This window comes from Monodon monoceros, unplaced genomic scaffold (genome assembly GCF_005190385.1).
Source record: "Monodon monoceros isolate NGI ecotype Baffin Bay Population unplaced genomic scaffold, NGI_Narwhal_1 Super_Scaffold_12, whole genome shotgun sequence".
NCBI lineage: Eukaryota > Metazoa > Chordata > Mammalia > Artiodactyla > Monodontidae > Monodon > Monodon monoceros.
In genome coordinates this window covers 145,769,859-145,784,433 of record NW_021703768.1, presented here as the reverse complement: position 1 = coordinate 145,784,433, position 14,575 = coordinate 145,769,859, and the positions used below count along the sequence as shown (strand labels likewise).

The 14,575-nt window shown below is 35.9% G+C and overlaps 1 protein-coding gene across 2 annotated transcripts in view; it reads right to left on the bottom strand.

Moving 5' to 3' along the window:
• The window catches only part of RANBP17 (RAN binding protein 17), a 316,163-nt gene that overhangs the window by 226,183 nt on the left and 75,405 nt on the right, over window positions 1-14,575 (bottom strand). For both annotated transcript variants that reach the window (XM_029215882.1, XM_029215883.1), the window contains one exon: window positions 9,365-9,500. In XM_029215882.1, the coding sequence (XP_029071715.1) occupies window positions 9,365-9,500 (136 nt within the window). The remainder of the gene's footprint in view (window positions 1-9,364; window positions 9,501-14,575) is intronic.

The following is a 14,575-nucleotide window of genomic DNA, read 5'->3' as shown; positions in this document are numbered from 1 at the left end:
GGCTCACGGGCCCAGCCGCTCCGCGGCATGTGGGATCTTCCCAGACCGGGGCACGAACCCGTGTCCCCTGCATCGGCAGGCAGACTCTCAACCACTGCGCCACCAGGGAAGCCCAACTCCAACTTTTTTATGGTTGCTGTCTGTATATCTTTTCCATCCGTTTACTTTCAATCTACTTGTATCTTTGAATTTAAAAAGTGTGTTCTGTAGATAGCATGTTGGACATTGTTTTTTTTTTTTTAATCTGACAATCTCTGCCTATTGGTTAGATTATATAATCTATTCTAAATGTAATGTTATTATTGATATTGTTAGATTTATGTCAGCCATTTTACTTTTTAAAAAATGTCTACTGTCTTTTTTGTTCCTCTAGCTTTCCTGTACTGCTTTCTTTTGCATTAAGCGAATTATTTTCTAATGTAACATTTTAAAAACTTTAATGACTTTTTTCACTATACATTTTTTTGGTAACTTTCTGGGTGGTTGCCTTTGGGCTCAGTATATACATCTTCATAGAATCTACCTCAGATTTATACTAACTTAGTTCCAATGAGATAAAGAAGTGTTGCTCCTACATAGCTCTATTCTTTTTGCTCCCTTTTTGTAATATTGCTATTGTACGTTATAACATATTACAACTACATATTATAAACCCAACAATAAACTATGGTAATTATTTCTTTACGTAATTTTGTCTTTTAAAGTTGAGAGAAAAAAAAAGCAAGAATATGTTTAAAGTGTTTGCTAGATAAACATTCTTACTTACCATTTCTAGTTCTCTTTATTGATTCTTATATTTGAGTTACCATCTTGTGTCCATTTCCACAACTTTGCTTCCACCCACCTTTTTTTTTTCCCCACCCACCTTCTGTGTGCTGCTATCAATATCTCTACATGTTATATGCTATCGATACAGTGTATATGTATATAAAATATGTAACTGCTATATACAATTGCTTTTCAATCAGTTGAGAAGTACCGTATTTTATAATTGCTTAATTAGCTTCACTAGTGCTCTTGGTTTTTTCCATGGATCCGTATGAATTTGTCTGAGATCACCTGCTTTCAGCCTGCAGTACCTCATTCAGCATTTCTTATAAGGCAGTTCTGACAGCGATGCATTCTCTCAGTTTTTGTTTATCTGAAAATGTCTTTAATTTTTCTTTCATTTCTAAAGATAGTTTTGCTGGATATAGAATTCTTGGTTACCAGTTTCATTCAGCATTTTGAATATGACATCCAAATGTCTTCTGGCCTTCACTGTTTCTAAAAATAAATCAGCTATTAATCTTATTGGAGTTCCCTTGTATGTGAGGAATAGTTTTTCTCTCGTTGCTTTCAAATTTTTCTCTTTGCTTGTCTTTCAGCATTTTTACTACGGTGTGATTTTAGTGTGGACCTTTTTTGTTACACTTCTTTGATGGGTAATATTTTTCAACAAATGTGGTACTTTTTAAGTCATTATTGCTTTAAATATATTTTTCTGCTCCTTTCTTTTCTTTTTATTTTTTTTTTCCTTGCTGTACGTGGGCCTCTCACTGCCGTGGCCTCTCCCGCTGCAGAGCACAGGTTCCGGATGCACATGGCCCAGGGGCCATGGCTCATGGGCCCAGACACTCCACAGCACGTGGGATCTTCCCAGACCGGGGCACGAACCCGTGTCCCCTGCATTGGTAGGCGGACTCCCAACCACTGCGCCACCAGGGAAGCCCTCTGCTCCTTTCTTGCTGTCCTCTTTGTTACTCCTCCTACCAGGTACTCCATATGTTTGTTGGTGTACTTAACGGGGATCTACAGTTCTCTCAGGCTCTGTTCATTTTCCTTCATTCATTTTTTTTTTTTTCTTTTGCAGTATGCAGGCCTCTCACTGTTGTGGCCTCTCCCGTTGTGGAGCACAGGCTCCGGATGCGCAGGCTCAGTGGCCATGGCCCACGGGCCCAGCCACTCTGCAGCATGTGGGATCTTCCTGGACCGGGGCATGAACCCGTGTCCCCTGCATCGGCAGGTGGACTCTCAACCACTGCGCCACCAGGGAAGCCCTCCTTCATTCTTTTTTGTCTGTTTTTTTTTGTTTTTTGTTTTTTGTTTTTGCGGTACGCGGGCCTCTCACTGTTGTGGCCTCTCCCGTTGTGGAGCACAGGCTCTGGACGCGCAGGCTCAGCGGCCGTGGCTCAGGGGCCCAGCCGCTCCGTGGCGCGTGGGATCTTCCCGGACCGGGGCACGAACCCGTGTCCCCTGCATCAGCAGGCGGACTCTCAACCACTGCGCCACCAGGGAAGCCCTTGTCTGTTTTTTGAATTCTATAATCTCTAGCCATCTGTTATGGGCTACATGTTTGTGTCCCCCAAAATTCATATGTTAAATCTTTAACTTCCAAAGGAATGGTATTAGTAAGTGGGGTTTGGGGGAAGTAACGAAGGTTAGGTGAGGTCATGAGGGTGGGGCCGTCATGATAAGATTAATGCCCTTATAAAAAGAAGAGCAGACAAAGAACCACTCTCTCATTTTTGGCATGGAGCAAGGAAGGACATGTGAGGACACCATCAGGAAGAGGGCCCTCACCAAGAACCTAACCACACTGGCACTCTAATCTCGGCTACCAGCCCCCAAAACTGTGAGAAATAATTTTTTGTTGTTTAAGCCACCCAGTCAATGGTATGTATTATAGCAGCCCAAACTAAGACATAGTCAATCTTCAAGTTTGCTAATTCTTTCTTCTGCGAGTTAAAATATATTATTGAGCCCCTCTAGTATACTTTTCATACCATTATTGTACTTTTCAACTACAGAATTTCTATTTGTTTCTTTTTTTTTAAATTTCCCTTTATCGATATTCTCTATTTCATGACACATTGTTACCTCTTACTTTACTTAAGTGATCTTAATGATACTGAGTTTCCAATTCATAAACATAGTATATATGTGTCCATTTATTTGGGACTCATTTAATTTTTTACAACAATGTTTTAGAGTTTACACTGTACACGTCTTGTACATCTTTCATTAGATTTATTCCCATTTTATGAAGGGCTTTTGGGGTATTAGAGTAGATGGTATTTTTAAAATTAAGTTTTCCAATTGTTTGTATACCTGAAATATTCTTTTTCTAAAATTTTATTGAAGTATAGTTGATTTACAATGTTGTATCGAAAATACTCTTAAATATGTCATCCGTACACGTGAGCATCTTTAAAGTATGTTCTCAGAATTTATGTTCCCTGATCCAAGAGTATATGCATTTTTCACTTTCTTAAATATTGCTAAACTGTTTTCCAAAGCACTTTTACCAATTTGGATTCCACCAGCAGTGTAAAGTGTTTGCTATTTTACTTCCTGACAAATACTTAACACTTGTCAAACTTTGTAACTATTTCCAGCTAACAGGTATAATATGGTATCTCACTGTAGCTTTAATTTGCATTCTCGAGTCCACAAAAGGATGAACATTTCTTCATGTTTATCGGCAACTGTGATTTCCTCTTCTGTGAATTGTTTATTCACATCTTTTGCCCATTTTTCTACTGAGTTGTTTTGCTCTTACTGATTCATAGAAATTGTTTATATAACTGAATATTGATTCTCTTTAAGTTACATGTATTACAAATATCTTACAACCTGTCTACAGGTTGTCTTTTTACTTTGTTTACTGTATCTTTTTTATCCACAGAAGTTTTTACTTTTAAAATGGGTAGAATTTATCAACCTTTGTATCTACACTTTGGGCTTTTTATGTCTTAAAAAAATCCTTCCCTACCCCTAAATCATAATCTTCTACTTTGCACACTAAGAGTCCTCTAACTTAGTTGGATTTGATATTTGTGTGCTGTGAATAATATAATTTTTACATAGATATAACAAAATATCCCAGCAGCATTTATTTAACAGTCTGTCTTTTCCTTATTTATATACTGTTTCAATATAGACATGGATAAATTTTCTATTTTTTCTCTTTATTTGCTACCTTCCCTCTTTAATTTATACACTTACTGGGGAGATGGACCATCCTATTTGCCTTTGTATCCCTGGCCTTAATATAAAGTAGTTACTTATTAATATTCATTGGATAATTGAAATATGCAAGCAGGAAATAAATACACAGCAGCACATATACATCATGTCATAGAATAGAATGCAGTATCAAAAGAAAAAGTTGCAAAGGTAGGTGAAGTTTGACCATAAGAAGAAATTTATTTTGTAAATAATGGGAAATCAATAATAATTTTAAGCAGAGAAATGGCACAGTAAGAAATGTGTTCCCTGAAGAACGGCAAAATTTAAAGACTGACAAAAGCAAGTATTATGACAATATACAGCAACACACACCTACTCTGCTGGGGGAGGAAGAATAAACTGTTACAACACTTAGGAGGGCAACTTGATAATACCTTGTAAAGCTGAAGATATGAACATTCCACAACCTAGCAATTCCACTCCTAGTATTTACCTTCAAGAAAGTCATACAGGGCTTCCCTGGTGGCACAGTGGTTGAGAGTCCGCCTGCCGATGCAGGGGACACGGGTTCATGCCCCGGTCCAGGAAGATCCCACGTGCCGCGGAGTGGCTGGGCCCGTGGGCCATGACCACTGAGCGTGCGCATCTGGAGCCTGTGCTCCGCAATGGGAGAGGCCACAATAGTGAGAGGCCCATGTACCGCAAAAAAAAAAAAAAAAAAAAAAAAAAGATACTCATACATATGCATGAGGAAATAAGTATTAGTATACATACTGCAGTATTTTTTGTAAACGTTAAAACTGGAAACACCTAACGTATATTAAAAAAAGAATATATAATGGCACAGTAATATATTGTAATACCATTAAATAATTAAAATACTTAAAACTATACGTATCAGGGCTTCCCTAGTGGCGCAGTGGTTAAGAATCTGCCTGCCAACGCAGGGCACACGGGTTCAAGCCCTGGTCCTGGAAGATGCCACATGCCACGGAGCAACTAAGCCTGTGCGCCACAACTACTGAGCCTGCGCTCTAGAGCCTGCGAGCCACAATTACTGAGCCCATGTGCTGCAACTACTGAAGCCCGTGCACCTAGAGCCTCTGCTCTGCAACAAGAGAAGCCACCGCAATGAGAAGTCCATGCACCACAACAAAGAGTAGCCCCCACTCACTGAAACTAAAGAAAGCCTGTGCATAGCAACGAAGAACCAACATAGCCAAAAATAAATAAAACAAATAAATAAAAAAAAAAAAAGAATGACACCTGTTCTTTAAAACAAACAAAAACTACATGTATCATCATGGATAAATCTCAAAAACAATGTTGATCAAAAAAGGCAAGTTTCTGCCTAATAATTTTCTATAAAGTTAATAATACTATATTTTGTTAATAAATATATAGAAATGTGGGAAAGAACGATATCGTGCATGAAAATCACACTAAATTTAGGGTAGTGGTTACTTTTGGGCAAGAAATGAGGCAAATAGAATCAGAGCAATGTTTTCAATATTTAATTTTAAAATGTACAGATCTGAAGTAAATATGGCAAAGCATTCAGATTTGACAAAGCTGGAAGATGGATGTGTGACTCTTCATTACACTATTCTCTCTGGTTTTCTACTGAAGAAAAGATTACTCTGGTGGCAGTATGGAAAATGGACTGGAAGAAGGCAAAAAGGAAACAAAGAGTACAACCAGAAGACTTTTGAAATCTAGTGAGAAATGTAAGCAGTAACAAGAATAAAAAGGAAAGTTCCACTCCTGAGAAAGGAGTGGAACTGAGAGATATTTAGGCAATAAAATCAGCAAGAATAGGTGACAGATTAGACATAAGAAATAAGAACAAAGTGGAAATTTTGGGTTAAAAGTCATTCTTCCTCAAAATAGAAAACTAGGTAGAAAGCATTTTAGAAGACAATGTTTCTTTTTAGAACCTGTTGAGCTTGAAAGGCCCATTCAATACCCCTGCCAAAGATCCAACAGGAGGCAATACAGCAAAGTGGTTAGCAGCAAAGGCTCTATCAAGTGTCCTGGGTTCAAATCCAGATTCAACCACTTAATCAAATTAATTAACTATTCCAAGCCTCAGTTTCCATATCTGTAAAAAGTGGTGGGGATGTTAATAAAGACAACTATTTCCATGGAGTTTTTGTGAGATGAAATTAGATGCCTGTCAAGTGCTGAGCAAAGTCTTTGGCACAGACTAATTGCTCAATTAATGCCTACAGCTACTATTTATGACTTTTCTTTCTCACTTATAGGACATACTTCTATACAATCACTTCAATGATTCCCACCTTGGTTCTTGGAGCATTTATTTCTATAAATTATATGATTTTGCATATGAAGGCTTTTATAGAATTTTTAAGATGCTTATTAATGGTATACCTTACTTAAAATTGTCAAACAGGGCTTCCCTGGTGGCGCAGTGGTTAAGAATCTGCCTGCCAATGCAGGGGACACGGGTTCGAGCCCTGGTCCGGGAAGATCCCACATGCCGTGGAGCAACTAAGCCCGTGAGCCACAACTACTGAGCCTGTGCTCTAGAGCCCATGAGCCACAACTACTGAAGCCCGCGTGCCACCACTACTGAGCCCGCACGCCTAGAGCCCGTGCCTAGAGAAGCCACCGTAAAGAGAAGGCCGTGCACCACAACAAAGAGTAGCCCCCACTCGCCGCAACTAGAGAAAGCCCGTGTGCAGCAACAAAGACCCAGTGTAGCCAAAAATAAATAAATTAAAAATAAATCAATTAATATATCTTTTATAAAAAACTGTCAAACAATTTCACTAAAGTCAGCATCATTTTCCAACTCAAGAACATACCCTTTATTACCTGAAAGTATTATACATGATATCTAGACACAATTCCTATGAAATTCTACTAAATATATACATTCAACCATTATCTAGCAGAAAGCATACAAGGAATATGCCAAGCATGTGGAGGTGATAACAATAAAGAAGACAGAACAGTCCTAACCCAAATTATAGTCTCTATATGTTTTGCTAAGAAATAATTACAATGCAGTATAATAATCCTAAAATAGGGGACAGAAACTCTCCCAGAATTTAAGTTAAGAAGAGCATCCTAAAGGATGGGGTATCTGATGTGAAAGAAAAGTAGAAGTTAGCTAAGTAAGGCAGGGAAGTGGAAGCTGAATTAAAAAAAATAGTGTCCTAGGCAAAGGAAACAAGTTTTTTCAAAGGTCCAGAATTGAAAGAGAACGTAGACTGTTAAAGGAGCTGAAAAAAATTTAGTACACATAAAGTATGCAATACAAGTATGGAGTAGTGAAGCATGAAACTGATGACATACATAGAAAAGAGACTGGGAAGAACTTTAAGTCATACTCTATACGATCCAATTAAACGACATAATGCTTAAGAGAGCTTAGGAAAGTTCCTGGTACAAAATAAGCACACACTGAACATTATTCGCTTACTTTAACCTAATGCTCTCCCTTTTTTTGCCATAATCCGGAATGCTCTCACCAAAAAATATTTTCCATCTGGTCCTCCTTAGTTGGTTGACAGAAAAACAGTATGTAGAGAACTTATTTTAAATGTCTTAGACAGTCTTTTCTTTCATTTGTAAAATGGGAACAATAATACCAAACTTGCAGGCTTGTTATAAGACCTAGAGAGAATGTGAAGAGTTCCTAGAAGAGTGCCAGGGCACACAATAAGGACCCCCAGAACAGTTCCTACTAAGGCAGATCAGCAGACAAGCCAAAAAAAAAGAAAAGTGGAAAGCTTTGGCTTCACTTCAAGGTTATGCAGTAGGAATGCCTCAGAAATAAAATCACCTTATTCTCTTTGAAAATAGGATAAGATGCATCAAAAACGTTAGAGTAAAATTAAAATAAAAGAATCAACACCAGTCTGATGATGTGTTTATTTTTTCCTAATATGTAAGCAATTTCAAAAAAGAAAAACTTATCTTTTATAATTCACTTTTTTCACAATTACCTTATATTAAAAGTTATATACATATAAGAATCTTCAGAAAAAAAACTTCTCAAACCCATTGCCCTAAAACAATCGATTTCATTTTACATAATTATTTCCAAGTGCTTTAACCACAATAATTTTAAGGCTTTTCCACTCCATATTACACTGTTCTGATTTAGGACCCAGACCAAATGGATATTAGATAAGCAATGTTTCAAGAGTATTCACTTTTGCAAAAGCAAAATAAACTCTCTGGGTACATTTAAAACAAGACAGTTTATCATAATTCAATGTGTACCCTGTATAAATTTTATACCATGTAATTTTTGTCTGATTCTAATTTGTCTTACTGTCAACCTAAAACAGTTATATCTAGCTACTCCTTTTTCTCCCTAGTTGTCTCATTCAATGTCAGCTTAATTCTAAGAAAATTTTTTTGATATTAATCCTGAATGAAAACAAATCCTAAATGGCAATAAAATATCACAATGTATTTCACAAAGAAAGCATCAAACTACATCACCTTCTTAAAAAGCAAAGAAAATTTTACCTGAAGTAAACTAAAGGATGATCTTAACAAAATCAAATACTTTTCATACTACTATACAACTACTATTAACAGAAAACCATAAATGAACTGAAGGTTAAGCTAAATTTCCCAGGGAAAAAAAAGCTCAGTTCAATATAAAAAGCTTATTCTAGAACTTAATCTCTTAACATTACTAATACAAACTATAAATCCAAAGGAGATAAGAATATCCTTAGGACTTCCAACAGAGAAGGTTTTGGAAAGTTATTATTCTAGGAAGAAAAGAAAAGAAAAAAAACCCCTCATAGATCTTACTCAGTGTCCAAGTGCTACTAAATATTTGGCTAGGGTTCACATAAATGCCCTCAATAATACCTTAATGCCTTAAGATCAATTCATCTGAACTTGCTAATGCTAAACTTTCAATCACCATAGTAGAAATGTTCCCTTCACTAAGTTAACTGCAGCCTCTCAAAGGCATGTCTTACTCTTCTTGTCCTCATCATTTATCATGTAAAAATGCCAAGAAATGAGTGGAAAATACACTGGAAACCACAAAAATAAGTATCAAAAAACCCCCCCACCAAAACCCTCAGAACTACTAAAAGAGTAAATCGTATGTTTTAAACCTTGAAATACAATAAGGCAAAATTCATTAAGGTGTTTAAAATAATCTTAACTAATGACTAACCACATAAAAAATATTGTCTAACTCTGCCAATCAATCTTCAAAGACAATGGTAAATCTAGGCATAAAACAAGCAATCTCACATTGCCTTCAATACCAATTAATCAACCGACTTCAATTGATCAACTAAATTTCTTATGTAGAAATTGCCCAAATATATCATTCAGCTTAAAGCTGTTACATGTGAACACCTTTCTTCATCTTCAATAACATTAATTTTAATCTCTAGTAAAAACCTACCTTTGAGGTTCGCTGAAGTTGATCACCAACATATGTTTTACGAAACTGATCCAAGAACCACAGAATTGCAAGTTCTATTTTCTCATTAGAACACTGAGGCAATCCGGTATCCATTAAAGATATAAGCTGAAAAACTCTTTTCATGAAGGAAAAAAGAAGCTTCAGTAAAAATTCTTAGAGAAATACCATTAAAACATTTATCATCAATTTTATATAATATAAAAAGTGGAAAAATACAAATGCTTATAACGAAAATATTTTTAAAAATCATCTGAAATCCTACCACGAAGAGATACTACAATTTGGTCTAATTCCTTCTAGCCCTTTTTCTTAACACATGCACTTCATATACATGCATACAAACCTACATGGACATGCATTTATTATTTTACTAAACATTTATATATAGATACATATGACATATACATATATAGTAAATATCTACAATTATAACTATTATATAAACACAGGTATTAACTTATATATTTATGTATATATATAATATTTTAGTAAAAGAAAAATGATATTGAATGTGTAGTTTTGTATTTTACTTTTTCATTACAACATATTTTCATATAACTATATATTTTGGGGTCATATGGTTCAAAATACAAAAAAAAGAGGTACAGCCATCAAGCTGTATCACTTTCTTAATGAGTAATAAAAATCTTACCTGAAATAAATTACAAGATGATCTTAACAAAATCAAATATTTTTAATACAAGTATGCAACTATTATTATCAAAAAATCATAAATGAACTAAAGGTTAAATTAAATTTCCTAGAGAAAAAGCTTAATAGAATAAAAAGCTTAGTCTAGAATTTCCCCCCACCCCCAAATCCTTCTGTTATCTATCTATTTTCATTAAAATTTTCCAGTGAATGGCTGCCAACTGCCTGGTGCTAACAAAATTAGCATATCATAATAAAATTTTTAAGAAACAGAAGTAGAAGTTCTGGAGGAAACAGCACCTATTTCTCTTTTTTCTCATTATGCAAAGGCGGCTATGCCTAGCCCTAACCCACTCACTTCCTTCCATGTATGCACACGAGAACATACACACACGCTGTTAACGGTTTGTGTCATTCCAGAGACTTTTAAAATGTATGTATGACTATACATTCTCCTCCCAACTCTTTTACACATATGGAGCATACTACACTGTTATATTGTTAAACCTAGCTTTTTTCATTTAATAATATATCTTAGAGATCTTTTCATGTCAGATATAAAGAGCTTCCTTATTCTCTTTTTACAGCTGCTGAACATCATTATATGAACATACCACATTATTTTCATACTTTCCCCCACTGAGGGACACTAAGGTTGTTTACAATTTTTTGCTGTTACAAAAATGATGCAATTAACAATTTTGTACACATCACTGCACACATGTTCAGTTATAATATACACCAGTAAAAGTCAAATTACTAGCTTAAAGAATATGAATTTACAATTTTGATAGCTATTACAAAATTGCCTTCCAATGAAACAAACAATTTATACTCCCATCATCAGTAAATGAGAGTGTCTATATACATATAAATAATTCAGGGTGATATTAAACTTTACAATTTACTGGAATCTGAAAAATGGTATCTCAGTGAAGTTTTAATTTGTATTTCTCTCATGAATGTAAAGTCAAAATTTTCCATATTTTTAAGTAATACATATGTCCTTTTGTGTGCCCTTTTTGCTCATATCCTTTTTTGATTTTTCTGTTGGGTTATTTTTTTACTGCTAACAAATTCTTTATATATTAGAAAACTGAGCCCTTTGCCTGTGATTGAGATGTAAATATTTTTCCCCACTTTTTCATTTGTCTTTTGACTTTATGGTGTTTGTTTTGTTTTGTTTTGTTTTTTTGCGGTACGCGGGCCTCTCACTGTTGTGGCCTCTCCCATTGCAGAGCACAGGCTCTGAACACGCAGGCTCAGCGGCCATGGCTCACGGGCCCAGCTGCTCCGCAGCATGTGGGATCTTCCCGGACCGGGGCACGAACCCGTGTCCCCTGCATCGGCAGGCGGACTCTCAACCACTGCGCCACCAGGGAAGCCCTATGGTGTTTTTTTAATACCATGCATGTTTTTCTTCTTTTTCTTATGCAGAAAACCTTACCAATTTTTCTCTTATGGATTTTATATAATAACAAGGTCTTACCCAAATATGAGGTGTTTTTGTTCCATCTTTTTACATTCAACTGTATGATACACTGAAATTAACCTTGAACCTATCTGGTGAGATATGGATCAACATTTTTTCACAGATGGCTACCCAGCTGCTTCAACACCATTTCTTTCTTGTATAGTCTGTCTTTTGCCCACTAATTTGAATTACCCCCTTATCACATACATTAGGTCCATTTATGCATTCATATTACTTCCTGGACCGTTTATTTTATTCCATTGAACTGTCTCACTAAACATATCTTGCCCAATTATTTTTTTCATATTATTAAATAACTTTCCAAAACACTGTATAAAATTAAGGCTACACCAAATTTTAATAATCTCATTTTGAATACAAACTTACATTTCAGTGAACTATAATTATTCTCCTATTCCCTACCAGCAAAGAGTTCTAGGAACAAAATGTGTAGGTTACAGTGAATGAATTTCTTTAAAAAACTTGGTATTTATTGCCAAAGTGTTATGAAATAATATTTTGGTAACCATTTTTATAGTTATTAATTCCTAAATTAAGCTACTTATTTAAAAGTACCTTCACTTACTAAATATCTTTAATGCTATTAAAATTCATAAAGGAAAGCTTATAAAGATCAAATTTAAGAATGACTCAACCAGGTGTGTTTGTTTTTCCTAAAAAGATGTGTTTATTCTCTGATTTTGAAAGGAGGTGACAAAGCTCACTTTTAAAGTCTGTGTATTTGTGAATGCACAGACTCCTGAAGTAATTTTTAGTTAAATAAATAGATACACACACCAAACTTCATCTCTGGATCCAGGTGATTTCTTAAATGACTTAAAGCATATCCTGCTGTTAAATTCTTTATGAGTAGGACCTCCTTTTTCTTACTCTGGTTCTTTGTTGATTCTATGCAATGGCTTGTTTACTTTTATTTTCTTTTAATAACATACGTTCCAAAAATCTGAGGAAGACATGAAACCAATAGCCAAGTTTGTTGGGGTGCCTTTACAGCTCATATCAAGCTGGTGATTCACATTTGCTTAAGAGGCAATGCAAATCACCAGCTTGATATGAATTGCAAAGGCACTCCAACAATCCCCAACAGGAGAGTAGGAAAGAGTTCCCAGAAGGGTACATGATCCATCTGTCAAATAAGCTCTGATAGTCGTACAAGAAGTTCAGTTGCAAGTGACTGAAATCCAAAAACAATGGCTTAAACAATACAGATGTTATTTTTCTCTCAAGCAAAAAAAAAAATTCAAGGCAATGCTCTAGGACTAGTTGGTGCTCCATGGTGTATCAGGGACTCAGGTTCCTTCCATCTTGTTGTTACACTTGCCTCCACTCACCCAATCACTTTATGGTCTAAGATGGCTTCTTCAGCTCCACCCATGTGCATATATGTTACACGTACCACATTCACTTACATTCAATTGCCCAGAACATAATCACTTAACCATACCTAGCTGCAAGAGATTCTAGTAAATCTAGTCTTATTCAGGTGGCCAATGCACAGCAAAACATTTCAGGTATTCTATTACTGCAGAAGAAGGAAAGAAGAGATACAAGACAACTAGTAGTCTCTGCCACAGTGTCCTTCAAAGATCTGTGGCCACCTCTAATAAGTGCATAAGACCAAAGCTTGTATTGTATATACAATACTCACTTGTGTTTCAATTTATTGTCCTACATTTATTTTTACCTTTATCTTAAATTATCTTTGGAGCATGGAGGGAATAAAAAGATAAATATTAAATAATTTTGATCCAAGTATATGTACACCATTTTAAGTATAAAGAAATGAATGTTTGGATAATCAACTCTTTTATATTCCCCTTAATATCCAATTCCGGAAGTACTTATTCAGTCAACAAATATTTGAAGGCCTACAATATGGCAGGTATGTATTAGGAGTTCAGAATACAATACTGAGCAAAACATATATATTCCCAGTCCTCCAGAAATCTATAGCCTATGCAGGGAAAGACAGTAAAACAAGCAATTAGAATAACGAATGACAAGTGCTATAATAAACACTACAAAGAAATTAGCGAGAGCTCCTAACATTCTAGGATGGAACAGAGCAGAGAGTGTCAAGAGAAAGGGGAAAGCATGTGCAGCTTTCTAGACGGGAGGGGCGGGGGGGGGCAGGGGGGGAAGCATGGCTCATTTAAGAGCTGAAAAAAAGTTCCATACAGCTATAAGACAGTCAGTGGCACAAGATGAGGCTACTGAGACAGGCAGGACCCAGATTATGAAGAGCCTGATAAATCACATTGATTTTAATCCCAGTAGCAATGAAAGTCATTGCAGACTTTCAGCAAAGCACAGACATAATCAAATCTTTATTTTAGAAAGCCAGAGAGGAAACAAGGTGCCCACATAAAACTGTAGCATGAATCCAGGCAAATGATGACAGGAGTTAAAACAGCAAGGGTAATAGAAATAACTGGACTAATTGGGATAAGCAGAAGGTAGAAGTGACAGAATTTGATGACTATACGGATGCTGGTGAGAGAAAAAAGAAAAAGTTAAGGAGAAGTCCCAGGATTCAAGCCTAGGCAATTGAGTGGACAGTGATGAGACACACAAAGAGAGTCAGGGTCGGGAGTGGATGGAAGAGATGAGTTTAAGTTTAGTCACTGAATTAGAGGTACATGTGGGACAACACATGCAAGGAAAACAGTTCAGTAAGTGTTTGGAAGTCAGAAGATAAGAATTACTAAAATAACACAAATCACTGAGCCATGCTGAGGGCTCAGTTAAGGTTAAAAAAAAAAAAGATATCTTAGTTGGCAATGGTACCTACCTAAAGAAGTGTGCAATTTCTTTTATCACTCGACAAATTAAGAGAAAACTGAATTCCTTCAGAGTTTAGGTTTTGCCAGGCAGATGAGATAAAGATACAGCAGTGAACAAAGCAGATAAAGCTTATTCCTTCCCTATTCTAGTGGAATAAACATCAAGAGGTAATAAGTGCTGTGAAGAAAACTAAAGTAGGATAAAGATGTTATTTTGGATAGGGAGGTCAAAAGAGGTAGAGACATCTAGGTACAGACCTG